Source organism: Cynocephalus volans, chromosome 3 (genome assembly GCF_027409185.1).
Source record: "Cynocephalus volans isolate mCynVol1 chromosome 3, mCynVol1.pri, whole genome shotgun sequence".
In the NCBI taxonomy this organism is placed as follows: domain Eukaryota; kingdom Metazoa; phylum Chordata; class Mammalia; order Dermoptera; family Cynocephalidae; genus Cynocephalus; species Cynocephalus volans.
In genome coordinates this window covers 103,602,598-103,630,216 of record NC_084462.1, presented here as the reverse complement: position 1 = coordinate 103,630,216, position 27,619 = coordinate 103,602,598, and the positions used below count along the sequence as shown (strand labels likewise).

At 37.1% G+C, this 27,619-nt stretch overlaps 2 protein-coding genes across 3 annotated transcripts in view; one reads left to right on the top strand and one right to left on the bottom strand.

Annotated features, from left to right (window-relative positions):
* SLC12A6 (solute carrier family 12 member 6) overlaps positions 1–18,160 on the top strand; it is an 87,285-nt gene extending 69,125 nt beyond the window's left edge. Inside the window, exons 13-25 of the mRNA XM_063091879.1 lie at positions 3,473–3,647; positions 3,943–4,061; positions 5,388–5,486; positions 7,782–7,901; positions 8,675–8,779; positions 9,178–9,346; positions 10,692–10,887; positions 11,461–11,630; positions 12,327–12,458; positions 13,069–13,176; positions 13,385–13,569; positions 13,928–14,061; positions 15,027–18,160. Of these exons, the coding sequence (XP_062947949.1) occupies positions 3,473–3,647; positions 3,943–4,061; positions 5,388–5,486; positions 7,782–7,901; positions 8,675–8,779; positions 9,178–9,346; positions 10,692–10,887; positions 11,461–11,630; positions 12,327–12,458; positions 13,069–13,176; positions 13,385–13,569; positions 13,928–14,061; positions 15,027–15,118 (1,804 nt within the window). The 3' untranslated portion in view covers positions 15,119–18,160. The remainder of the gene's footprint in view (positions 1–3,472; positions 3,648–3,942; positions 4,062–5,387; positions 5,487–7,781; positions 7,902–8,674; positions 8,780–9,177; positions 9,347–10,691; positions 10,888–11,460; positions 11,631–12,326; positions 12,459–13,068; positions 13,177–13,384; positions 13,570–13,927; positions 14,062–15,026) is intronic.
* EMC4 (ER membrane protein complex subunit 4) lies at positions 17,825–23,253 on the bottom strand. Of its 2 annotated transcripts, none has more exons than XM_063091881.1 (5): positions 23,067–23,253; positions 22,605–22,727; positions 19,289–19,372; positions 18,852–19,012; positions 17,825–18,386 (listed from the first exon to the last, which is right to left on the bottom strand). In XM_063091881.1, the coding sequence occupies exons 1-4, from the start codon at positions 23,150–23,152 to the stop codon at positions 18,862–18,864; spliced, it is 444 nt and encodes a 147-aa protein (XP_062947951.1). In that variant the 5' UTR covers positions 23,153–23,253; the 3' UTR covers positions 17,825–18,386; positions 18,852–18,861. The 2 variants fall into 2 exon arrangements, with proteins under 2 accessions (XP_062947951.1, XP_062947950.1); XM_063091880.1 differs by having other exon boundaries at positions 19,289–19,442; positions 22,613–22,727.
* Positions 23,254–27,619: the final 4,366 nt, after the last annotated feature.

The following is a 27,619-nucleotide window of genomic DNA, read 5'->3' as shown; positions in this document are numbered from 1 at the left end:
TTATCCCATGTATCTTCTCAGACCACAATGGATTAAAACTAGAAATTAATAACAAACGAAACTCTGGAAACTATACAAACACATGGAAATTAAACAGCATTCTACTTAATGACATATGGGTCCAAGAAGAAATCAAGCAGGAAATCAAAAAATTTATTGAAACTAATGAAAACAATGATACATCATACCAAAACCTGTGGGATACTGCAAAAGCAGTATTGAGGGGAAAATTTATTGCATTAAACGCTCACTTCAGAAGAATAGAAAGATGGCAAGTGAACAACCTAACACTTCACCTTAAAGAACGAGAAAAACAAGAACAATCCAAACCTAAAGTTAGCAGACGGAAAGAAATCATTAAGATCAGAGCAGAACTGAATGAAATTGAAAAACAAAAAACAATTCAAAAGATCAACGAATCAAAAAGTTGGTTTTTTGAAAAGATAAATAAAATCGACAAACCATTAGCATGGCTAACAAAAAAAAGAAGAGAGAAGACTCAAATAACCAAAATTAGAAATGAAAAAGGCGGCGATATTACAACTGATTCATCTGAAATACAAGGAATCATTCGAGACTACTATAAACAACTATACGCGAACAAATTTGAAAATCTGGAGGAAATGGATAAATTTCTGGACACACACAAGCTCCCAAAACTGAACCATGAAGACGTAGAAAATTTGAACAGACCAATAACAATAAAGGAGATTGAAGCTGTTATCAGAAGGCTCCCAACAAAGAAAAGCCCAGGACCAGATGGATTCACAGCAGAATTTTACCAAACATTCAAAGAGGAATTGACACCCATTCTTTACAAACTATTCCAAAAGATTGAAACAGACACAAATCTTCCAAACTCATTCTATGAAGCAAACATCATCCTGATACCAAAACCAGGTAAAGATATAACCAAAAAAGAAAACTACAGGCCGATATCCTTGATGAATATAGATGCAAAAATCCTCACTAAAATACTAGCAAACAGAATACAGCAACACATACGTAAAATTATTCATCACGATCAAGTGGGATTCATCCCAGGGATGCAAGGTTGGTTCAACATACGCAAATCAATAAATGTGATACACCATATTAATAAAGTCAAACACAAGGACCATATGATCATCTCTATAGATGCTGAAAAAGCATTTGATAAAATTCAGCACTCATTCATGACAAAGACCCTCTATAAGTTAGGTATAGAGGGAAAGTATCTCAACATAATTAAAGCCATATATGCCAAACCCACTGCCAATATCATCCTGAATGGGCAAAAGCTGAAAGCTTTTCCTTTAAGAACAGGAACTAGACAAGGATGCCCACTCTCCCCACTCCTATTCAACATAGTGTTGGAAGTACTAGCCAGAGCAATCAGAGAAGAGAAGGAAATAAAGGGCATCCAGATTGGAAAAGATGAAGTCAAACTGTCCCTGTTTGCAGATGACATGATCCTATATATCGAACAGCCTAAAACCTCTACAAAAAAACTGTTGGAATTGATAAATGATTTCAGCACAGTAGCAGGATACAAAATCAACACAAAAATCAGTAGCATTTCTTTTCTCCAATAGTGAACATGCAGAACGAGAAACCAAGAAAGCCAGCCCATTTACAATAGCCACCAAAAAAATGAAATACTTAGGAATTGAGTTAACCAAGGAGGTGAAAAATCTCTATAATGAGAACTACAAACCACTGCTGAGAGAAATTAGAGAGGATACAAGAAGATGGAAAGATATCCCATGCTCTTGGATTGGAAGAATCAACATAGTGAAAATGTCCATACTACCCAAAGTGATATACAAATTCAATGCAATCCCCATCAAAATTCCAAAGACATTTTTCTCAGAAATGGAAAAACTATCCAGACATTTATATGGAACAATAAAAGACCACGCATATCCAGAATATACAAGGAACTCAAACAACTTTACAAGAAGAAAACAAGCAACCCAATTAAAAAATGGGCAAAAGAGCTAAGTAGGCATTTCTCTAAGGAAGATATACAAATGGCCAACAGACATATGAAAAAATGCTCAACATCACTCAGCATCCGGGAAATGCAAATCAAAACCACATTGAGATATCATCTCACCCCAGTTAGGATGGCTAAAATCCAAAAGACTCTGAACGATAAATGCTGGCGAGGTTGCGGAGAAAAAGGAACTCTCATACATTGTTGGTGGGACTGCAAAATGGTGCAGCCTCTATGGAAAATGGTATGGAGGTTCCTCAAACAATTGCAGATAGATCTACCATATGACCCAGCTATCCCACTGTTGGGAATATACCCAGAGGAATGGAAATCATCAAGTCGAAGGTATACCTGTTCCCCAATGTTTATCGCAGCACTCTTTACAATAGCCAAGAGTTGGAACCAGCCCAAATGCCCATCATCAGATGAGTGGATACGGAAAATGTGGTACATCTACACAATGGACTACTACTCAGCTATAAAAACGAATGAAATACTGCCATTTGCAACAACATGGATGGACCTTGAGAGAATTATATTAAGTGAAACAAGTCAGGCACAGAAAGAGAAATACCACATGTTCTCACTTATTGGTGGGAGCTAAAAATTAATATATAAATTCACACACACACGCACACGCATGCACACACACACAAAAAAAAAAAAAACGGGGGGAAGAAGATATAACAACCACAATTACTTGAAGTTGATACGACAAGCAAACAGAAAGGACATTGTTGGGGGGGAGGGGGGGGAGGGAGAAGGGAGGGAGGTTTTGGTGATGGGGAGCAATAATCAGCCACAATGTATATCGACAAAATAAAATTAAAAAAAAAAAAAAGATATTGATCTCTTTTGTTACAGTTATTCTTTCTTAGGCATCTGCCAAAAGAGGGAAAAAAAAAAGTCTGGTGTGAATGTAGATATGTATATAGATATGTTAATTACAGTATTTTGTATAATAGAAAATCAACACTACAAGAATGTATAATGTAAGTTATAATGCAATATTCAAACCACTACAAATTGTTTTTCATAGTTTTCATGACAGGAAAATGCTTACATTTAAAAAGAATAAAGAATTATAGGTACAGAAGATCTCATCTATGTTTTTAAAAACATGGTAAATAGACTAAACTATGCAAAGTATGCAAATGTTAAATATTGTTAAAATTATGAATTTCCCCTGCTTTGTTGTATTTTTCTGTACTTTTCTAATTTTCTCCAGGAGCAGATATTTTGAGAATCTGAAGCAGAGAGCTGTAATTGAAGCTTAGCTTATTTTCTAGCCTTGTAGGTTGTTTTTTTTCTTAATATAGGTCAACAGTGCCTTTTTATCAAATCTATCTTCCTTTACATTACTTAATATTCTTGTCTATCTCAACTTTGATTCTCTAAAAATTTTAAATAGAAAAAACTGGGTGAATGTCTCTTTAGTCTTTCAGTCTAAAGTTATTTCCAGATTTAATTTCCCTACTCTTGTTTCTTTCCCAGGTTCGGGGATGCTGTGAAAGGTAATTTGGTGGTGGGCACCTTATCATGGCCATCCCCATGGGTAATTGTTATTGGTTCCTTCTTTTCAACGTGTGGGGCTGGACTTCAGAGCCTCACAGGGGCACCAAGGCTGCTACAGGCTATTGCCAAGGATAACATCATACCATTTCTGAGGGTGAGTGACCTTTTCCTATATCCTCTACTTTTTTTTACCAGGTTTTATGAGGAAACAGTGTAGTCTTTGTGGGCTTAGAAATTACTAGATCATACATGTGGAGACGTGGGTTTTTACTACAAGATCCTCTAAATCCCTAGTATAAGTTTATATGTGATTGCTGTAAATGTATTTAAAAGATACCACCATTGTAACACTTTCAGGCATCTTTAAGATATCTAAAACTGTAGGATAGAGAAATCAGGGAGCATTGACTCAATACTCCTGTGCCTGACATTTTTCCTTCTATGTATAGGTTTTTGGTCACAGCAAAGCCAATGGGGAGCCTACCTGGGCTTTACTTCTAACTGCTGCCATTGCAGAGCTGGGAATCCTTATTGCCTCCCTGGATCTTGTGGCCCCAATTCTTTCCATGTAAGAGCTAGTTATTCTCTTCAATTGTTCTCACTTAAATGATATATAATTCATGTTGATTTCCATCAGTCATATAATAGTAGTGATAACAACAGAGTGGGCAAAATACAGGTGTAACTTCATTTAAATAATAAATATTCCTGAGAATCTTCATGTATAAGGCTAACTTTTATAAATTATTATAGTTTTTTCCTACCTGTGTAACTTCAAAAGTTCTTTGCCTTCATTTCTGACTCATTATCAATTGGTTATAGCTTTTACTACTACTGTTAGCTTTCATTCATATACCTGTGACTTATTCATGACTTACTATCTCCTTGGCACTGTGAAATGCACTGAGAATACAAAGATAAATAAGATACAATCTTTTTTTTTCTTGGTGGCTGGCTAATATGGGGATTCGAACCCTTTACCTTGGTGTTATCAGCACCATGCTCTCCCAAGTGAGCTAACTGGCTAGCCCATCACACAGTCTTAAGGAACCGATGATAGATAAGGAATCCAGTGATCCCTGGATAGCATGATGAATGCCATGGCAAAGGTGAACACTGAGTATCATAGAAGCATGGAAGTGAGGCATCTGAACAGACTGGGATTCAAGAAAGATTTTCTCGAGGAAATGACAATTGTATCTTAAAGGATAACTGGTTATTTGCTTAGAAAAGAAAGGGTGAAGAAGGTTCCAAGTAGGGAATGCCTAAAAGGGATTGAGGAATAAAACAATGTAGCACATCCAGAGAATTGAAAGTAGTTTGGCTTGGCCAGAGTGGAGGACATGTTGGGGAGTAGCAGGCTAGAGAAATATGTAGAGCCTGATAACAAAGGCCCTAGAACTTTTACCTGGAAGTAGTGGGTGTTCCTTTGAGAACAAAGTGATCATATATATGTTTTAGAAAGATCAATTTGGTATAAAAGATGGTTAGAAGAAGACAAAAATTGAGCTGCAAATGCTGATTGGAAAGAAGAAATAAGAGCCTGAACTAAGGTGATGGTAGCAGTAATAATAGTAGAAGTTTAGAAATTTTTAAATAGGTAGAATCCATAGGACTTAGTAAATGAATTTGGAACAAGAGTAAGGAAGAGGAAATCTGGATTATCCCAAAAAGAACTGAGTAAACAGTAGTTGTGTCATTGACTGAGTGTGAGAACATAAGAGGATGAGCTAGTTTGTCAGAAGAGGTTTGTTTCTTGACTTCCTATTTAAATCAAGGGTTAATAGTCTAGAGACAGGCTTCAGTACAGCAAAGGTCTCCAGTTATTTAAAATAACCTTAAAAGAATCATTTTACAATAATAATCATTCCTCTTACTCTTTTTATTCTTCCAGGTTTTTTCTCATGTGTTACCTCTTTGTGAACTTGGCATGTGCCTTGCAGACATTACTTCGAACCCCCAACTGGAGACCCCGATTCCGCTACTACCACTGGTAAGTCTGGTTTTTTTTCCTTCTTTTTCCCCACATTTGGAGAGAACCCATCATCAAACTAGAAAACTAGGGAGATTCTGTGTTCTCCGTGCAATTTTTTTCTTGGCCATCCATTCCATACTGTCTGTCTCATTGTTCAGTTCTTGAATGTACTCCCTCCTATCCCATTTTTAGCTATATCAGTACAAAATAACTTATAACACCCACTGAGGATAAAGATCAAAACTATAAATATTTCTAGCCTGCTACATTCTTCAGGTTAAAATTTCCCTTTTCTTATCAATTTTCTCATCTCCCTCTTAGCTAAGCACTGGATAAGAAAAGGACTTATCTCTTTCTGGGGTTTTTTGGAGGGTTTGTGTGTGTGTGTTTGTTGTTGTTTTTGTTTGTGGCAGCTGGCCGGTTCAGGGATTGAACCCTGGACGTTAGTGTTATCAGCACCACACTCTAACCAACTGAGCTAACCAGCCAGCCCATCCCTTTCTGTCTGTATTCTCATATTCTCATCAGTTTTCATTGTCAAACTCTCTTCCTTATGACAATTTCATTTACTAGTTAAGAATGTGAGCAGTGGAGTCAGGGGATCCAAGTTCAGATCTCACCTCTACTATTTCCTAACTTTGTAACCTTCAGCAAAGCACATATCAAGTAAAATTTCATTTTACTCATTTGTATAATGGGACTAATAAATCTGAAGTGCTTAGCATGGTGCCTGGTACATAGTAAAGCTCTCAGTGAAATGCAGCTGCTGATGTTGTTGTGGTTAAATCTTCCCAGTTCTGAAGGAGCCATCAAAATTTTTTAGCTACCATCCATCTCTTTCCCATCTCTTTTCTCTCATAGCTAAGAGCTCTTTAATTATGTCCTGTATGTACTTGTTGCTACGTTCCTCTTTGCTATCTCCTTGATCTCTTTCTGGTTTCACCTACCAATGGTAGGCAGTGATGTGACCTTTACCTGACAAAATTTAGATCTTCAATTGATTTTAACACCTCTGATCCTCTTTCTAGCTTTAACTTTAAAGTTCATTATGAACATTTCTTTATGTTGTTTTGCTTCTAATATTTTTTCCTCTTTCTCTTTACCTTATATTTTCATTAGATACTAATCTTCTCCAGATGAACAACTCTCCTGTTTATTCTTTAAAATTTATCATAGAGCTAGGAAGTTCGTTCTGTACACAAAAGAACTTCAGTAAATGTAGTTGTCTACCTAATTTATTGATCAAAACTAGCACATAACTCTCTCTGTCATCTTTCTCTTAGGTACAGTAAGAAATCTAATGGAGCTAGCCAGTTAGCTCAGTTGGTTAGAGTGCAGTGTTCTAACACCACAGTCAAGGGTTCACATATCCTTATTGGTCAGCTGCCAAAAAAATAAATAAGAAAAGAAATCTAATGGCAAATTCTTCTCAGTGATTTTTGCAGTTACACTAATAAATGTTCATAAAAATTTTAGGAATATTTATATGAAAAATTTTTTAAAAGATCTTAGAGTTATTAACATTTCTGACTTCATGTCCCATCCCTGCTTTGCCAGGTAGGTATTAATTGTCCTCATAACCACAGGTGACTTTCATAGAACCCCCAATTCATTTATATGTTTTTCTAGCAGTGGGAAACATCCTCTAGTAGAAAGGATGGTTTAGGCCTTGGTGCAGTTCTACTGATGGTTGCCAATCCATGATAAGACAACTGTAGAAACTGAGAATAAACATTTAATGTTGAACTTTCAGAAGGAGAGAACAGACCTGTAGTTGCTAGAGGCTGGAAAGGGGAAGGGAGAGGGGGATTAGGGAGTAATTCGGTAAGGGACACAAAGAATAATTATCATTTTGTAATGATGAACATGTAGCAATATTGATTTATCACATACTGTACACAAATAGTTGATAGTCAACTCTGTACCCCATAAATATGTATAATCAATTACGTTTCAATTCTAAAATAAATTTCTTAAAAAAAGAACAAACATTTAGAAACTCTTGTAGTAATTCAACATTGCCACAGCATCCAGGAATGTGATAATATTTCTAGTAGTTTATTTTTACTGCGTGTTATAAAAGTTGTCTGTAATAGATTGGAAATTTTTTTTTTTTAAAATTCCTCACCACAGACAGTTTAAGAAGCACCTCTAGGCTAACCACTCAGCCGGTTAGAGTGCAATGCTGCTAAGACAAAAGGTCAAGGGATCAGCCAGCCACCAAAAAAAAAAAATTACCTCTATAGCATAGGCTTCTTTCTTAGCTGCTTAGAAAGACACTTTTTTGTTTGTGTTTTGTTTTTAATTTTCTAGGGCCCTCTCTTTCATGGGAATGAGTATCTGTCTGGCTCTGATGTTCATTTCTTCCTGGTATTATGCCATTGTAGCTATGGTAATAGCTGGTATGATCTACAAGTACATTGAGTACCAGGGGTGAGTGTGAATTTGACCTTGATCAATATTAAAAGTATCAAGACTGGCTAGTTTGGTTAGATCCAGCTCAATGAAAATTATATGAAGGACCCGGTTAACTTCATTTGTCCATAACCAAATTTTGCACCCTAATTCTCTGAACCTTCTTGAAGAGATGCAAGCTTTTCATCACAAGGGGAAACTGTTGAGAAAGTATGAATGGATCAATGAAAAATAACTAAATAATAATGATCAGTATTAAACAAAGCATAACACAAATAGAAATATTTTTTCTATCTCTTCAAAGGATTGTCTCTGAAATGAAAAAGAAATTAGTCCTGAATAACTTTGTAACAGTTAAGACATCACTGACAACTTCCAAAAATAAGGAATAAATAGCATTCTGATTCAGATGATTACACTGAATTTTGCTTTCTCCCCATTATTTTCAAGATAACTTAAACTCCGGGACTCTAATAATTTACTAGTCCAAATTGCTATTTTAAATTATTGCTTTTGAATAGTTATATAGAGGACCAAGGGAGTGACCCTTCCAGCCTTTATTCTGAACTGTTAATGCAGTACAGTCTGTTGGTGCAACCCTTAGTTTTGATCTGCTTACAGTGAGTTCATTATGTTAGTAAAGAGCATTATGTAAATCATTAATATAAGTTTTAATCTTCTACCCTGTGCATGTTATTTAGATTCAGAAATAAATAAACTATTTTTTTTAATTATATGAGTACTTCTTATAGTTTAAATATGTCTGTGCTCTTTTCTTCTTTTTCTCCCAGAGCTGAGAAAGAATGGGGTGATGGTATTCGTGGGCTGTCCCTCAGTGCAGCCCGGTTTGCTTTGCTTCGGCTAGAAGAAGGCCCTCCACACACTAAAAACTGGAGGTATATAAATGAACAGAACTTAATGGTGTTTGGGAGATAGAGAACACACAAAAATGTTTGCTTTGTTGATTATAGGATAAGGAAATCTTGTGTGTCAAGGAATTGGTGTAATGGACCTGTTTTGAACTATCCCAAGTCCTTGATTCCTTTATTCCCTTTCTTCATGTGACTTATGATCTAGATTTCTACCATTTGATATTCTTACTTTTGAATACTGTTCAATTTGAGATAATACTGGGAGCATTCAGAATAACTCAATACTCTATCATTTCTTCTGATTTCCTCCTGTCAAATTACATATTTTATACAGATCTCCTGAATTAAAGGGTGGAATTGTCATTCCTGTTCCCCAAACCAAAAGTGTTTTCCCCCTCAATCCCCCACCAACCTCTTCACAGGCCTCAGTTGCTTGTATTACTGAAACTAGATGAAGACTTACATGTCAAGCATCCTCGCCTCCTCACCTTTGCCTCACAGCTGAAAGCAGGAAAGGGTCTCACTATTGTGGGCTCTGTCATCGTGGGGAACTTCCTGGAGAACTATGGCGAAGCTTTAGCTGCTGAGCAGGTAAGTCAAGACTTACTGACTTAGTGGAACTTAGCGTACAACTTTGTGATGTGAAGTGGTAAGACTTCAGACTTCTAAGTTAATCCCTTTTCTGAGTGATCTAGGAGGTTTCCCACTTAGTGCTCACTTTTGAACAGTCATGTTCTCCAAAATAATAAGATGATCCAGAAGACAGTTATTTATTCTTTCTTATCAAGATTATCAAGGCTAAATGTTATTTCCAAATAGACTCCAAACATTGAACTGAAAAGTCATGTAAATAAATCTATCCCTTGAACTATGGGGGAGGACTCCTCTCAATCTTGGGGGCAATTAGCAGCTTTTCCTGTTTACTAGTCTACAAGAGTACTTCAAAAAGTTTATGGAAGGATAGAATTAAAAGTTAATACAAATCTCTCCATGAACTTTTTGAAATACCCTTGTATGTGATATCATAAGTAAGATTGCTTTGCTATTTTTGATTAGCTATACTTAATATTAAAGTTCTACCTGAAGAAGGAAGTAGTTTTCACTCTAATACTATAAATGATAGAACTAATCCTATTGTTTGGAGAAATTTCCAACTGCATACCAAAAATTTTACTGGATTTCATTTTGGAATGCTTTGAAACCCAAAAACTAGAAATGTTGGAGAAACATTAGTCCAGAATGATGGTAAAAATAAATAACAAGAGCACAGGATTGCAAATCAGGAGGGCCTGATTCAAATCCTAGTTACACCACTGACTTAATCCAAGCCTATGTGAAAATCATAGCCATTTTCCACACCATTGTTCCCTTCCCCTTTCCACCAAGAGGGTGGAGTAAGAGTAAATGAGATATTTCCAAATTGGCTCAACTAAATAAAAGAATAATAAAGTAGATACAAGTGTAATCAGTAATCACTATTAAAATGTCCAAAGAGATATGGGAATGGGAAAAGCAGAAAAGAAAGCATACCTTAGAAAATTCTAAAGTGAAATTGAATCATCAGATTGAGTTTCTATTAAGATGAGTCAGGGCATGACTGGAAGTGAGGAAGGAAATCATATTCACACTGGTGAACTCATCCTAGTCAATTAAGAACGTCAAGTACTCACTTTGAGGAGATCCCTGTTCTCAGTTTTTTGGTATGCTAAGGAAAAGTAGAATAAAGGAAATGGCAGAGAAACTACTTTAGTAAGTGAAAATACAAAGGATGGGATGAAATTTTATTGGTACAATTTCAACTTCTTGGACTTTTTCAAGGAGATACAGTCTTATGCAGAGTTTGAAAAGATGAGGGGAGTAAAATATGGAGTAGGAATAATGGATTAAAAGATCCAGGTTGAAGTCATTCCGTGTTGAGGTCCTGTGTATCTTTCAGACCATAAAGCACCTAATGGAGGCAGAGAAGGTAAAAGGATTCTGCCAGCTGGTGGTGGCCGCCAAGCTGAAAGAGGGCATTTCCCACCTCATCCAGTCATGTGGCCTTGGAGGCATGAAGCACAATACAGTGGTGATGGGCTGGCCTAATGGCTGGCGCCAAAGTGAAGATGCCCGCGCTTGGAAGACTTTTATTGGTACTAAACATTTATCATACTAATAGGAGGGCCCAAGTAGGGGATATAGTTAAATCCCTGTCACTCTACCACCACCTTCTAGTCTCCTATAGTAGAGACTATGCCACTGCTGAAGCATAATCTTATAAGGAAACCTAGAAAACTACTAGTAGTAATAACCTGATGCTACCCACCCTCTCCAGCTTTATATTGTGTTCATGAATTCTTTTTCAAGTTTTGTGCTAGCAACTATCTCTGAAAATACCATGTTTTCATTTATGATTTCCTGTGTTGACATTCTCACAGGAATTGGAGGAATTGTCCTTCAGCGTCAAAGTCTTCCAAATTCATGTATCCCTACCCATTAGTCATCAGAATATGTATCTAGTAATATAAACCATGGTTCTCAGTCTAATTATGTTAGCTATTCAGATTTTTCTCAATGATTTTTGTTACTTAATGAGATATAGCCTATTACATAAATAGGACAAAGAAATGTAAAAGAGCATTACCCTTGCTTTCCTGACATGGTGGGAAATACCCAAGCCTAAGGATTCTTTTCTGCTGATCCTGATTCTCTTTTTTTCTCCCTAGGCACAGTTCGAGTGACAACTGCTGCCCGTCTTGCTCTGCTGGTGGCTAAAAACATCTCCTTCTTTCCCAGCAACATGGAGCAATTTTCTGAGGGCAACATTGATGTGTGGTGGATTGTGCATGATGGGGGGATGCTCATGCTATTACCATTCCTACTGAAACAGTACAAGGTATTTCAGACTTTTTAAAAATGTCATTTTCCCTTCTGTACTGATTCACTAGACAAACTCTTCATCTTTGATTATATAGTGTTGAGGCTTAGAATCAGAATAGTTGGGGATTATTCTTGGTTCTGCCATGATCCCAGTTTCAACCTTATGAGAAGTAGTTTTTGTATTTGATACCTACCTATCTCCAAGTGAAATTCAGCAAATTTAATAAAGTTCCATATGACCCCTTGGGAAAAACAATAACAAGTGAACACGTCTTTAAAAAATGACAAAAAAATGAAGTCTTTGAAACACTGGAAACCTAAAGTATATGTAAGTGTGTGTGTGTATATATGTGTATCTCACACACATATATCCTCATCCTTTGGTAAGACTAATTACACTGAAATTTAAAATAGTAAATATTACAGTCTACATGGTGTCATCGGTGTGCTGTCTGTATAAAGCACCTTCTTACAGTACCACACACCATCTTTTCCTTTTTGCTAGGTTTTCTAGTTATGAAATAAAAAACTCCTTAAATCTGTATTTAATGTGTTGCTTAGTCAGTCTTTTGCCCTAGTACAATAATAGCAAGTAGGAAGCCAGCAGCAAATACCCTCATACTATAGCAAGGTTGTTTTAGGCCCCAATGCCTCGTTTTAGGAAATAACTTTTTTTTTTTGCCTTTTTGCTGTATGTACGGCACTCTCTCAGGTATGGCGAAAATGCAGCATACGGATCTTCACAGTAGCCCAACTAGAAGACAACAGTATCCAGATGAAGAAGGACCTTGCTACCTTCCTATATCATCTGCGCATTGAGGCCGAGGTGGAAGTGGTGGAGATGGTAAGAAAGCTGAGTTTGAGACAGAAGAGACCTCCGTTCCCCTAGGCCCCACCCTTTCTTCCTAGAACCTTTTGTTTGGGGAAATTTGTTCAGCTGTAAATGTGAATTAACCCCCCTAGTTCCAACAAAATCCTAATTTGTTGACCTGGATGAGTAGAATGTGTATGTGATGTGTATTTGGTGTTGGTTTTGGTTTTGCTTTCTTATTCATTTGTTTATTACACATCCCTTATATTTCTGCCAGATTATTATCAGTTTAATATAATTTCATTAATTTTTAATTCACATATTCATGTTTAAAATCTCACATGCTTAAAAAATTTTCTATAACTTGGCAGTATTAAAAAAAAAAGACTAGAGTTTGTGTTTTATGTTTCAAGGAAAGACATTTAATGGTTAGATTATGGAAAAGAATCTCAGGACCTCTGGATTCTATCTGTAATCTAAAATAACATTTATGTAGCTAAATGAAGAAAATAGGGGTGAAACTTTGATACTATGATACTTTTTGTGGTATAATTTAGTGAATGGAAATAAAATGTATGGTTGTACGGTTCATCTTTCTTTCTCCTTTGTGCTTTTTGCCCACTCTGTGTAATGTCTGTGGCAGCATGACAGTGACATATCAGCTTATACTTATGAGCGCACTCTGATGATGGAACAAAGGTCCCAGATGCTCCGGCACATGCGACTATCCAAAACAGAGCGGGACAGAGAGGTGAGACCTTGCTGCATTGATCTAATCCCAGACCTAATCCCAGTCTGTCAATGAAAGGAATGGAACTATATTGCTTTCAGAGGATGACAAATATTTTCCTTCTCACTTTATCAGTTATTCCATTATAACCCCATTATTGTTTCAAAATAATTAAAGATGAAGCATGAGAGAAAATTAGGTAGAATAACTGTGGTCGGATCCTCCTCAGGCACAGTTGGTGAAAGACCGAAACTCAATGCTACGATTGACCAGCATTGGCTCTGATGAGGATGAAGAGACAGAAACCTATCAGGAGAAGGTGCATATGACCTGGACAAAAGACAAGTACATGGCATCCCGAGGGCAAAAAGCCAAGTCAATGGAAGGATTCCAGGACCTGCTTAACATGCGTCCGTAAGTTTTCCCATTCCTATACTTGTCTCATAATACAGCACACAGGTGACTCTAGTCATAATACAGCACACATGTAACTTTGCCTGAAAACAGGCATATTATATGCATATTAGCTCCCAATTAACATTGTATGCAAAGTAACCATCTTCTTTCTCTCCATATAGTTCATCGCCATACTGTGTTCCTATAAAATAAGCAAATGTATAATGAGAAAACTGAGGATATTATCATAAGGAAGTCATTTTATCATATTATCCATAGTTATGCAAAAAAAAAAAATGGATCTCAAATTTTTAAGGCTGACTATATAGCTAATTTTTCTGTGTGTCTCAAGTACCTCTGTTTCTTCCCCATCCAGGGACCAGTCCAATGTAAGGCGGATGCATACAGCAGTGAAGCTCAATGAGGTTATAGTTAACAAGTCCCATGAAGCAAAGCTAGTTTTGTTAAATATGCCAGGGCCACCCAGAAACCCTGAGGGTGATGAAAACTGTATCCTTTGCAAGAGCAGAGCTGCCAGTGAGGAAAATATTTTTAATCTTTTTTTTTTTTAAGCCTATTTCTTAGATGAGACAACTAGGTAACTAATTATTGTCTGTGCTCCACTTTCGCTCTTTGAGGAAGACTTAAAAGTCTTATGCAAGGATTCTTATAAAATCATGAGATTAATCCCTTTTTGTGGAGTTAGAGGTATAATATATTCTCTCCAAATCCTAAAAAGAATTTTTAGGTGGTATATTTGCAACATGACTTCTAATATTCAGCATATTAAACCCTTTCTGACGATCCTGCAGACAGAATACCCACATCCTTCCTCCTTTTCAAGTTCTCCCCATTTTACAAAGCCTCTTTCTTTTGGATGGTGTTAGGGTAGAAGCTGTTGAGGTGAAATTTCCTTTAACTGAGAGAAAAGAGAGGCTCTTCCTCATACCCTTATCCCAGGATTGTTTTTATGGGAACTCTTTGGCACCGCAACAGCATAAACTGGCCCATCCCACCAGTACTATTAAGGAAAAGAAGTTTACAAAAAAGAAATAGGAAAACTATTAGATCTGACTTGAGCAGCTTCATTTAGAAATTACTTGGGTGCTCTCTAGGAATCTTATAAGCTTCCCTATTGTGGCTTTTCTTTTTAAAAATTATTTTTAGGCATTTTTATCTTATTTTGTCATTTAGAATAACATACCACCGTGGGTTTCCCCGTTTTTTAAATGGCATTTAGAAAATATCTAACAAGTGGGAGTCTTGTATTATATATTCAAAGGGATTAGATCCCTTGATTACTTCACAGGATTAAATTGAATCCAAAGTTCAGACTTTTCTAATTCTGAGTATGTAATAATTAAGACGAGTGTACTCATTTTGCAGCTCTATAATCAGATAAACTCATTATTATTAAGCCAGGTTATAAAGTGTGCTCATCTTCTGCCAATTTATCTCCTTGACAAATTCTGAAGACATGGAGTTCCTAGAAGTACTCACCGAGGGACTAGAGCGAGTCCTCCTTGTCCGGGGTGGTGGCAGTGAAGTGATCACCATTTATTCATAATCTACTTCTGAATGACTCTTCTTGGCCTCACCTTTACTAAATGGCTTCCATCCTCCATGGAAGTGCCAGCTCTTTACTCTTTACACTCCCACTCAGCTACAGGCCTGTGTTCTCTACACATCACACTGAACTCTTGATGAGCTAAGCCTCAAGGACTTGTGCAAAAGAATACAAATAGATTTGCTCTTTACTCCCATGTGATCTGCTGTCTTACAGAAGAAGCACATACTTCCTCAACATCAGAACAATGATCAAGTCCTAAAAGTCATGTCTGTACCCGTCAAAGGCAAATTAGAATTAACAAGCTAAGCCAATAAATGGATTAGTAAAAGGGATGCTACAAATTCAACTGAAGACAAAAAGCAAATATATATCCAACATTAAAGATGAGTCTAAGAAGTCATGGTTTAGTGATGGCACCGTGGGGGTAAAAGCTAGACACAGCCTCATCCTACTAAAGAATTCAAGGCCAAGTATATGGGAACCTGTTACCCTTGTGGAGATAACCTGTGGCAAGCCAAGATGGAAACCTTTTTTAGCTAATTTTCTTTAGTTGTACCCAGCACTCTCCAGGAGTCTAATTTTATATTAGGGTACTAATGTACAAAACCTGAAACATGGCTGTAGCCTCTACTTTGTCCTTGAAAACAAGATTCCCCCAAGGTACCAAGTTTAAGCATCCATACTGTCAGTGTATATCTTAAACTATTATATCTTAATTCAGAACCCATTCTGTGTTGCCATAGAAATTGTCTTTTAAAAGGTAAAAATGATTTCTTTCAAGTTCTTTTCAAATGGCTAAACTAAGGAATTCCAAAAGGTAGCTATTAAGATTTATTGAAATACAGTCTATGGTTATCTACATGACATGGGCAAACGTATATGCTGTTATCTCAGAAACATAAGTCATGATACACATTGGCCAGTAGGTTCTCTTTTCCTTATTTTTGTGCCCTCTGAGGGCACAGGTCAAAAATCACAAGGATCAAACACTAGGAAGACTGTCTAAAATCCTTCTTTGAAAGCTTTGGACTGTCTTTTAAGGGGGGAATCCAGCAATGGAACTGGAAGTTCTAGAGCCATATTCTTTCCATAGTGCCAAAGTTATTGAGCTGCTACTCTCCTTACCTACTTCACTAAAGTGGCATACAGATTGGCATTGGCCTGATTCAAGAAACTTTTTTCTCTTAGAAACCTGTGGCCTCATCTCCAAAGCCATAGTTAAGACTTGAGGCACTCACCTAAATGCCCAAAGTATGTGCATTTTTCCCCTTTTCCTTTCAATTTTATTCTTCACTCTAAGTGCAGAAACTTGGCTCTGAACTATTATCTAAGCCAATGGTGTTCTGCTATTTCAGTTTTGTTTTCAGAAAGCTCTAAATGTGCCAAGGAAATAACTTATTGCAAGCTCAGCTTTTTATTTACTAATTTACTGATCACAAAACACCTGGCTCACAAGCATAGGGAAACTGGCTGAGCAGTAATTTCAAGTACAAGAGTACTTCAAAAAGTTCATGGAAAATAGAATTAAAATACAAATCTTTCTTTGAACTTTTTGAAGTACCCTCATATGTGAGATCTTCATTTCTTACGGGATAGTTATTTACAGAAACTGTTCTTGCCAGTATCCATGGTTGTTTTTGAATCTCACCTTATTAATAATGTCTCTCCTTAGATTAATAGGATATGGAGCAAGCTGACCTACATGTCACAGATTATTCATTTCACCCATAAGGACAGAGAAGAAAACCCTTCAGTATGGCTTAAGAAATTGAGTTATTTTTATTTGTTCCTTTTGCTCCTCTTTAATCTTCCAGGCCCACTCAAGGTAACAAAGCAGACAGGATCTTAAGTTTTTTCTGCTCCTTCCTGCAGCGGGTAGAATTGTTTACAACTACCATTGCATCACTCCATTGCTTAGTTGAGTATAGCAGTAGTGGGTCAGGTCCCCTAGACCTCAAGATCTTAAAGACCTATAGTGTAAAAGTCTGCCTGCCCAGCAATTCTCCTACATTTACAAACACCTCTGGCCATAGTGATATGTATTTTTTCCATATAAAATAAATATGGGCAGAAAATAACGTTAGTTTTAGAAGTGCTGTTTGTGGTTGGAGCTCTGTAAGAATCTTTTAAAGGGATAAGGGAACTAGTGACTATTAGTATAGCCATTACTTCAGCCCCTAAAACAAAATCACTGTTACATGGAAAAATGGTTATTAGACCAGATTTTTACTCATCTGTCTAGAGCATTTCATGTCTACATGTATTGCTGTTTGTCTGCAAAGTGTCTAGTCTCTTTTAATCACTGCAAATAAAGCAATACCGAAAACTTGATGAGAGAGAATGCACCTTAGGGGAAGGGGCTTTATGTTTCAAGAGGGAAGAGAAAGGAAAGAGACCTCCTCCTGCCTTTTATAAGATCCAGCTTTTAAGTCTTACCTATGACTTTACCAGGGCAGGTTATAATATACCTTCTCCTATTGCTGGCCCTCTGCCTTCCATAGCTATCTTAAAAGCTGAAGTTTGAACTGCAGCATCTCCTTGACAGGTGCCAGGTTCCTCTTGGCAGGAGAAAGATCACTACTTTGTATCTTCCATTGCCTCAGATTCCTGTGGCCCCAAGGATCCCACCGAACCTCATTCCCCCTAAACATGTTAAAAATCCCTTATTGTGGGTGTGTAAATAACAATTACACTGTAAGCATATTTATGTGCTCTTTTTGTCTGGTTTATTTTTCTTTTCATCATGTATAATCTGAATCGAGCATTAGTTTCTCAAATATTTCCCAAGTGTCTCCAGAATTTTTATATCTTAGCTTGTGTTACATAGAAGTAAAATATTAAGGAAAATAGATTTAAGATAAACTTGTGCAACTTTTTTTAAAGCATTGTTCTCAACCATTTAATTTATTGAAAGGAGATGCTGCTATGGTTCTTGATTTGGCAGCAGCCATTCTTTGTTTACATAGAGTTATAATTTTATTTGTTGTTTTGTTCTGTATTGGAAACATAAATAAAGTTTTCTACATTATTTTCAGTCAAGGGTTGTGGTATACTTTCTTTATGTTTGTAGTAATATGCCCATTGTCCTTTTAGGATCTATCATGATGGAGAAAAGAGCTTTTTGGTTCTTTTCAATATGAGTGATTATTTTAAGAGGAAGTATGTTGAGAAGCCACTGTGCTTAAAGAAGGGTATAAATGAGACTGCCCCAGGTGCTTCCTTCTCACGTTCACAAAAGCAATCCTCCACCACTGAACTCCATTCTCTGAAAGAAGGAAAAGTAAATAGGTGAGGTGAATGAGTGTTGAAATAACTTCCTAAATCAATTACTTAATACTTTAATCACAATACTTTTATATATGTATTTTGCCTTATCCTTAAAAAATAACTTTCGGGGGCCGGCCCGTGGCTCACTCGGTAGAGTGCGGTGCTGATAACACCAAGGCCCCGGGTTCGGATCCCATATATGGATGGCCGGTTCGCTCACTGGCTGAGTGTGGTGCTGACAACACCAAGTCAAGGGTTAAGATCCCCTTACCGGTCATCTTTAAAAATAAATAAATAAAAATAAATAAATAAAAATAAATAAATAAATAACTTTCAAATACCTAATCGTTCTTATTTCTTAGGAAATGAATTCCAGTACCAATTCTAATTCCCCAGCATCAAATCAGTCAGCTATTCACTGTACATTGCAACTGCCCAAAATTCACCTATTCTTTTGCCTTACCTCAGGGGGCTCAATGAAGGCTAACCAATCTGATGCATGTGTAGGCAACAGTCCCATGGACTGGCACTTGTAGACAGCCAATGCCAAACCCATCAGGTTCCCAATGAGATAGACCAAACCCTGAAGAAACTTCTGGCTTGAACTTTCTAGCATCTTGAAAGCTGTTGGGGTAACAGAAGCTGTCAAAACCAAAGCAACTTTCTTTTCAATATGAATCACGCCAACCATATATTAAAATAATACAGCCAGACCCACAATAAGATAGCAAGTAGGATCATTAAAGGCAAATAGAAAAACATGATAAGCACCTTTTTCCCCCTCCATCCCCCCACCACTACCACCACCACCCTGAATACCCTCTGGCCAAAAACTGTGCCTAAGAATTTGTCTTTAATTCTTAAAACTTAGGAAAGGGTTATTATTTCAAGAATACTTACTTGCTGAAATAGCCATAAGTGCCTGAATGGGTCGCCAGGCCATCATACACACCATCATAGTAGGGAAGATGGAGATAGTATTGCCTGCCATGTACATGATGAAGAGGTTCATGGGAATCTGTTTGAGGGGACCCAGGGCGATGTCCCAGCAGCGCTAAAACAAACACAATTTTAACCTCTAATCATTACCCTCAGTCCCACATTTACTGCATCACTGACACTAAAGTCAAATGAAGAGAATTCCCAATTCCTTGATTCTGACTGAACTAACTCCTCAGTTCTTCCACCTCTCCATGTTGCCACAGGAAGCTCTCCCTTCCACTAAAGGTAAGGCATCTTCACCATCTGTTATGCTTTTCCCTATGGGTTTTCCAGATGTCATTTTTTCTCCTGACTTTGGCTAAAAAAAAGATGTCCCTGCTTTTGGCCTTGTACTTTTGCATCTATCACTGTCTCATCTACAGGTGAAGAAATAGATAAATCCACATAGTGGGAGATTAGCAAACCTCAATAACAAATAGAACAAACAGACAAGATTTGAGTGACATTAACAAACTTAACCCAACTAAAATATATACAATATTGCACCCAACAATTGCAGAATTCACATTCTTTTCAAACACACAGGATATTTACAAAAACTGACCATGTGCTGAGCCATAGAGAAAACATCAGTCTCAAAGAACTCAAGTTATACAAAGCATGTTCCTTGACTACAATGCAATTAAGCTAGAAATCAATAATAAAAAGATAACTAAAAAATCTGTGTTTGGGAATTAACAAATGTACTCTAAATAATCCATGAATCAAAGAAATCACAATGGAAAACAGAAATATTATTAACTGATAACAAAAATGCCACATATTAAAACTTGTGGGACACAACTACAGCTTTGAGAAATTTATGAACTTAAATACATATTAGAAGACCAAAAGTAAGCTTCCATTTCAAGAAGCTATAAAAGAACAAATTAAACCCAAGGATTTTGAAAAGACAATAAAAATGAGAGCAGAAATTAATGAAATTAAATAAAGCCAAACGTGTTTTTTTGAAAATACTCATAAAATCAGTACTGCAAGCCTGAATAAGAATAAAGAAAACAAATATTAAACTTTAGGAACAAAAAAAGGAACACCATCTCCACAGATCTTGCAGATATTAAAGTGATCATATTATGAACAACTTTATGTCAACAGATTTGAAATATTAGGAAATGGATAAATTCCTAGAAAAAAAAGTGACTTACCAAAATGGCATAAGACATTAGACATATAAATAGCCCTATAACTGCTAAAGAAATTGAATCTGTAGTTAAGCCCAGATGGCCTCCCCTGACAAATTCTACTAAACATTTAAGGAAAAAATAAAGCTAATCTTACATAAACTTCCAGAGAATAAAAAATGAACATTCTATTAATAGGGCCTCATAAGTACCAAAACCTGACAAGGACAGTATGAGAAAAGTTTGCAAACCAATATCACTCATGAATCTAAACATAAAAATCGTAAACAAAATACTAACGAAGTAAAACTAGCTATATAAAAAGAACGACATACCACACTACCTGGTTGGTGGTACATTCACATTAAAAGAACAAATGGCAATATTCATAAATAGCTCCCTACAAATCAACCATACAATAGAATTTTTTTTTTTTTCCTAAAAGAAGTATTTTATGATACTCTACCTTTAAAATCAAGCCATTTTGGGCTGAGCAGTTAGCTCAGTTGGTTAGAGCATGGTGCTGATAACACCAAGGTCAAGGGTGCAATCCTTGTACCAGCCAGCAGCCAAAAAAATGTCATTTTAATAAAAGTTTACTATCATGTATTATTATAATTTGATGTACCAGTAAAATGATAGGATGGTATTTATTGGGAAAAGGATTAATAATGGCTCTATCATTTTCATGTTGTGAAAATCACATGCATTCCATGAAACAAAGATCATTTACTATTGAATAGTAAGTATTAAGGCTGAGAGGGAAATGTGAAAAGGAAAGAAGGTGCCAGGCACAAAATCCTGCTGTCATTGAGCTCACAAGAGTGGTTAGGCAGATGGGCAAAAAAAGTAAACTATACCATATATATGACTGCTATGGAGAAATATAAAGTAGGAAAACAGGATAAGGGAGTGCCATGAGGGTAGGCTGTACTAAGAAGGTAACATCTGAGGCATCTAAAGATGAGTGAGCAAGTCATGAAGGTATCTGGGAGAAGAGCATTCCAGGAAGAGGGAAGAACAAGCACAAAAAGCCTGAGATGAGAACTTGTCTGGCATATTTAAGGAGCAGCAAGGAAGCCATTATGACTAGATTAGAGTCAACTAAAGAGGAAATGGTAGGAGTTGAGTTCAAAGATGTTAGAAGGTGCTTAATCAATGCAGTTATGCAGAACAGTATAAGACTTTGGCTTTTAATGTTGAATGAACGAGAGCTACGGGAGAGTTTTGAGTACGAATATCTGTCTTATGTTTCAAAGTATCATTTGATTGTTGTGCTGGGAATAGACTACAGGAGGCAAGGTGGAAGTATTAAGACCAGTTAAAAGTCCGCAGAGAGGAACACAAGAATTTTAGGGGGATGAAAGATATGTTCTCTTTCAAGATGGCAGTGGTTTCATGGGGGTATACCACTGTCAAAGCTCATCAGATTGTACCCTTTAAATTAATGGGGGCAATCTGCCTCTTTTGTAATATTGGAGACATTTCTGGTTGTCACAACTAGGGAAGGGCACTATTGGCATCTAATGGGTAGAGGCCAAGCATGCTGCTAAACTTCCCAGCCTGCACAGTACAGCCCCCCACAAGTATTCAGCCCAAAATGTCAACAGCACTGAGGTTGAGAAACATGCTTTAATTGAAGAGCTTATTGTACATAAACTATACCTAAAAATACATATGTATTTTTAAGTCTACTGTCGAAATCCGGGTGAAGGACTGTAGCTTAGACCAGGATGATAGGTGAAGGCAGTAAAAAGGATTAGAACTTGGTATATGTTTTGAAGGTAAAGCCAACAGAATATCCTAACAGACTGGATGTGTGGTGTAAAGAAACTACAGTAGTAAAGGACGACTTCAACTGGAAAGCACAACAGATCGTTTTCAACCTACTTCTTTTACCTTATGTTCCAAACGTCTTTTATTTTTCCAATTATTATGCACTTTTGGAGCTGATACTTAAACTACCGTTAAACTAGCCACAGTAGTTTATTCCCAAATATTCAGGATAAGGGCTATCTACAGCAATGCTGCCTGGGAGAGGAGGGTGGGCGTGTAGGCCACGAGTGGTCCAAGGACTATGATAACATCTATACCTCTGTACCTTCTCCACCAGGATCCGGTCTGTCTCTTGCACGCTGGTATCAGGCACTTGCTTGTCCAAGTAACCAACCGGGTACAGTGAGTCACCCTGGCCACTGCCCCGGTCACTTCGGCCCCTAAAGAACCAAACCAAGAAACTAAAGCTGCAACCTCCCACACTTCATATCCCACATTTCCTGCTCTACCAATCATAGGAATAAAGATCCTCAGATGCACCTACCCAGATTAGGCCAAGCCCCCTGGTGGGTTCGTCAGTCCCTTGCCTATTGGGAAGACTGAAATAAGTATCCTTTGGGCAAAGAAACAGCTACGGCGGAGAAGCCGCTATCTCCCCAGGTGACGTTTGTGTGCCACCCGTCCTTTTCAGAGAGTTGCGCCTAAGGGCTCAGGTCCCACTACTCTGGGGCTGTTCTGGGCTAAAGACTATGACATCGAGTTTCGCTCTAGCACCTCACCTGCTGCCTCCTCCAGGCCCGCTCAGCTCAATGGCCCATTTAAAGCGCCGGCCTCGGTTGGCCACCAGGCCCCCCTGAGCCGTCATGGCAACAGTCCCTTCCTAAGGCCGCTAAGCTTCTCACTGCAAAGCTTACTCGGCCACAAGCACACAGCCGCTCTCAACTTCTTCGTCTCACTCCGAAAGCCCACTTCCGGCCCATGTATATAGTCGTCACTTCCGCCCCGGAAATTGTCGGTCTTGCGGGTTAAAATGCGGAGTGGAGGGAAAAGCTGACAAGACTTAAAGTTTTTTGAGGTGGCTCGCGCGCGTTCCCCGCTTTCTGAATAGGCCTGTTATGTGTACCCTGACCTGTGAGATGCGCTTTACGGGGCAGAAGGAAAGTCCATATCGACTCTGCGTTAGGAATTGAAACCAAGAAAAGCTTCTTAGCTTCTTACGCGCTCCCGGAAACAGGAGATTCAAATCCTCTGTTTAAATCCTGGCCTTACCACTGATTGTGTGGTGTTGCACGAGTTATTTAGTAACTTACGAATATTGAATGTCCCAGGAGCTTTGTGGTATTTAATTCGCACAGTAGCCTTGCTGGGTAGGTAGTTTTATCCCCATTCTGCGCAAAGGCAAGGTGGTAGTGTGGGCATGGAAAGGAACGTGGGCTCAGCATTCAGATGGCTTCCTTTTCTTTTTTCTTTTTTCTTTTTAAAGATGACCGGTAGGGGGATCTTAACCCTTGACTTGGTGGTGTCAGCACCACACTCTCCCAAATGAGCTAACTGGCCATCCCTGTATAGGGATCCAAACCCGTGGCCTTGGTGTTATCAGCACCACAGTCTCCCAAGTGAGCCACGGACTGGCTCTCAGATGGCTTCCTTTTCAGTCCTAGCTTCACCATTTACTAATTGTTGGGGAAGATAAGTCCATTGTGTTTCAGCTTCCTCATATGTAGAAGTTGTATAATCTACCTAGTTTCAATGCTATTGTGTGATTAAATGATACCAGCCACATATGCATGATGTGTTTTTTAAATGTCATTGAAATAATCATTATTCATGGTGGTTGGGTTTTGTATTAAATTGTATGAGTATGCCTGTATCATAATTTAACCTATTGGACATTTAAGTTGGTTCCCCCCCCCCCTTTTTTTTTATAACCAGTGTTGCTATGAATATCGTTTTTTCCTAATTCCTTAAGTTACACTCCTAGAAGTGGAATTGCTGGATCAAATAGTATGAACATTTTTAAAAGATTTTTTTGTTTAAAATGCCCACTATGAAAACTGGCACAATTTACATTCCACCATCTTAATAATTTTTTTAAATTATCAGGTTGAAAATGATACTGTGTTATATTTTAATTTATATTTCTTTATGTGGCTGTAGTTGGGGGGAAGGGAGGTTGCGAGAGTGGTTTAGGAGGTAAGGTTGAAAAGAGCCTCCTTGGCCAACTAAAGAGTTTGGACCCTTGAAGATGATAATGATGGTCTGGAGACACTAAAGATTTCTACCCCCACTTTGTTTTCATAGCGAACTGTTTGAACGAGGCAGAAATGGAAAAGTTTTGTCCCCCTCCAGTCCATTCTAAAAATGTATATTTATAGAAGAGCCAGCTTGTAAATTACTTTCCTGCTTTCTACTTTTCTGCCTTTACCACACTGTCTCTGATGAATCTTTGAGATTCATCTCAAGCTATTCCTCTTTGTCCCACTATTCTGCATAGTAGCACTTACCACGTTGCTTTGTGTTTGTTGACATCCCGTGAGCACTTACTTCTACCCCTCTATACCCTACCCTAACTTCCTTGTGGGCAGAAACTATATGTTAGTTATCTTTGATTCCATAGCCTATTGCCTAAAACATGTTAAGTACTGTGTTTAACAAATGTTTAGTGAGTATGTGAATGTGAGTAAATTAAATTGAAAGTAAATATAAATACCAAAGTATGAATATACTATAATACATTTATGTAAAATAAAATGTAAAAACTAGGATGTATATTAAAATATTAATATTGTATCAGAGTAATAGTTTTCATGTAATTTAGTTTTCAAGATATTTTTGTAATGCTTTAATAAACTTTAAACGAACACTTGAATACATTAATTTGGTCATCAGAATCATATATTCCTTCTATTTAAAGTATTCCCCTACTTGCTATAAAAAATTTTAAACTATAACTCGAGTTAAAGTCACTTTGACCTCAGGGGGATACTCCAGGTCGTTTACTTCTTTATCCTAGGAATCCTCATAGTGTTATTTGCTAAAATGTGCTCCAAAAAAACGAAAACATTGGGACTGAACCGAGGTCAAACAAGTTTGAGAAATACTTTCTGTTATATTCTGTTATACACACCCAGAGAGGTTCTCGGTGCTATCAGTATGACATTAAAACCATGAGAAATGTCAATAGAGAATCTTCTTCAATTTTGTTTCCCAATCTACATGAGTAAGGAACCCTTTTTCTTACCACACCTGTTATCATCTGGTGGAATCTGTTCCATAGAACACAGCGGGGGCAACTGCTCTTTGCATGCTATAATTCTTCAGGAGAAAGATGATGGTCCTCCCTATAAAGCTCTGCTTGTTCTTTTTTTAAAGATTATTAGAAAATCATTAGAAATAATAGATTCATTATGGAAATGGAGTTTCAAGTTGAAATTAAACTTTTGAGGATGCAAGTTTTTGCACAAATTGTATTTTGCAAGGAAAAGAAAACTACTATAAGATTTTCCATAAGCCTGGCAACCTGGATTCTAATTCTGACTTCAAATGAACTACTTGAATAGCTTTGAGTTTGGCTTTCTTCTTGCTGTTGTTGTGTTTTTGTTTTTTGTTTATGGCAGCTGGCCTATTTTGGAATCATAACCCTTGACCCTTGTATTACCAACACTTGTATTACCAACAGCACTCTAACCAACTGAGCTAACCAGCCAGCCCTAGTTGGGACTTTTTTGACCTTAATTTCCTCATCTATAAAGTAAGGGATTTAATTCTGGATGATTTCTAAGGGTATCTTCTAGTTCTAAAATGTATTATACTTGATGGGTTTTTTGAGGTTTTTTTCCCTCTATTTTTATATACGTGTTTTTTTTAAAGAACATTTTTCATACTATTCTTTCCATATATATATAATATATCTCATAGGGAGTATATATATATATATATATATATATATATATATATATATATATACTCATAGGGAAAAAAGACTCAAATGATAGACACATAAAGGAGTAATGAGATATAAGGTAATTTTTTAAAATTGTGCTTTCCTATACTTTTTCTAGTTCTCTGTATTGTGCAGGTACTACTTTTGTAGTTAGAAAAATATAAATGTTATTATTTATAACAAGGTATGACTCTAAACCTAGAAACAGTGGTTCTCTGTTCTGGATACACATGATAATCAACTCTAAAGCTCTTAAAAATTCTGGTGCCTGGCCCATACCTCCTGAGATTCTGATTTATTTGCTTAGGGTGGGCCTACGCATCAGTATTTTATATGGCTCTTCAGGTGATTCTGCAGTGCAGCAAGGAATGAGAACCGCTGATTTAAACCATTCTGTTCTAAAATAAAAAGGTTCAAACTTTCACGAAGTAGTTTAAGCAAGCAATCAGAAGTCTTTGAGAGCCTCCTTGTATGCCTCCCACTGGACTAAACCTGAATTGGAAAATGATGGGAATACTGAAATTGTAAAATAAATATAAAACTTCCCTTACTTTGTGCCTTTGAGCAAACATAGTTTTAATTAAAGAAAGTGTAAGAAAGCAAACCATGGTACCAGAACTTACATGAGTTGCTTTGTTTGACTTTTATAATTTGTGCCATCTATACTGTTTTTGTGTTTGTTTTAGTATCTCACCCTCCACCTCTTCCAAGGATCCAAAGAACCTATTCCATGCCATTCTCTGAGCAGTTGCATTTGGAATGAAACCTGAACAAGGAAATTTTCTATTCAAACAACCAGATTTGCAAGACTGGATCCTTGTCGGTGAGGGAAAGAGCTTTTACAGATATGCTTTAAGTTTTTGGTCTGTACCATTTGACAATATGTCTATAATAATTCTATGTGGCTATCCTTCCTAGTCCAACCAGTTTGCCCAGTGTGCTCTAAAAGCTCCTAAGCCTCTTTGCAGCTTCAATAAAATGGGCTTTTTATTTCATTTGCAATAAAATTGCAAATCCCAGTTATTTATTTTAATTTTACTATCATTATTGCCTTCTGGAAAAGGTCACCTTAAACTATTTTATTCATTTTATTTATGATACAATTTATTGTGTTAATAATAGGATCTTAACAAGAGGAAATTTTTTTTCTCCATTTTGTCTGCGTTTTCAAACCCCTTTAGTGAAAATATATATACTTTTTAAAAATGAGATCCTACCTTGCTAGTTACTGTTGGGTTGCTGCATCATTTCTATGCAGATTACAATTTTTTTCTATTTCTGGTTCCTGGTTCGCAATTGTCATGAAATGCCCCTGTCAGCAGTGACATGTGCTAGTAGTGCAGTGCTGGAAGGAGATATTGGTTAGTAATACCACTCTTCCTTAGCAAT

Coding starts and splice junctions, on each gene's coding strand:
- EMC4 (XM_063091880.1), bottom strand. CDS start 23,152: ATGACGGCTCAGGGGGGCCTGGTGGCCAACCGAGGCCGGCGCTTTAAA. Junction 22,728..23,066: donor GGGCCTGGAGGAGGCAGCAG/GTGAGGTGCTAG, acceptor TTGGTTCTTTAG/GGGCCGAAGTGACCGGGGCA. Junction 18,387..18,851: donor CCTTCATTGAGCCCCCTGAG/GTAAGGCAAAAG, acceptor TCCTTCTTTCAG/AGAATGGAGTTCAGTGGTGG.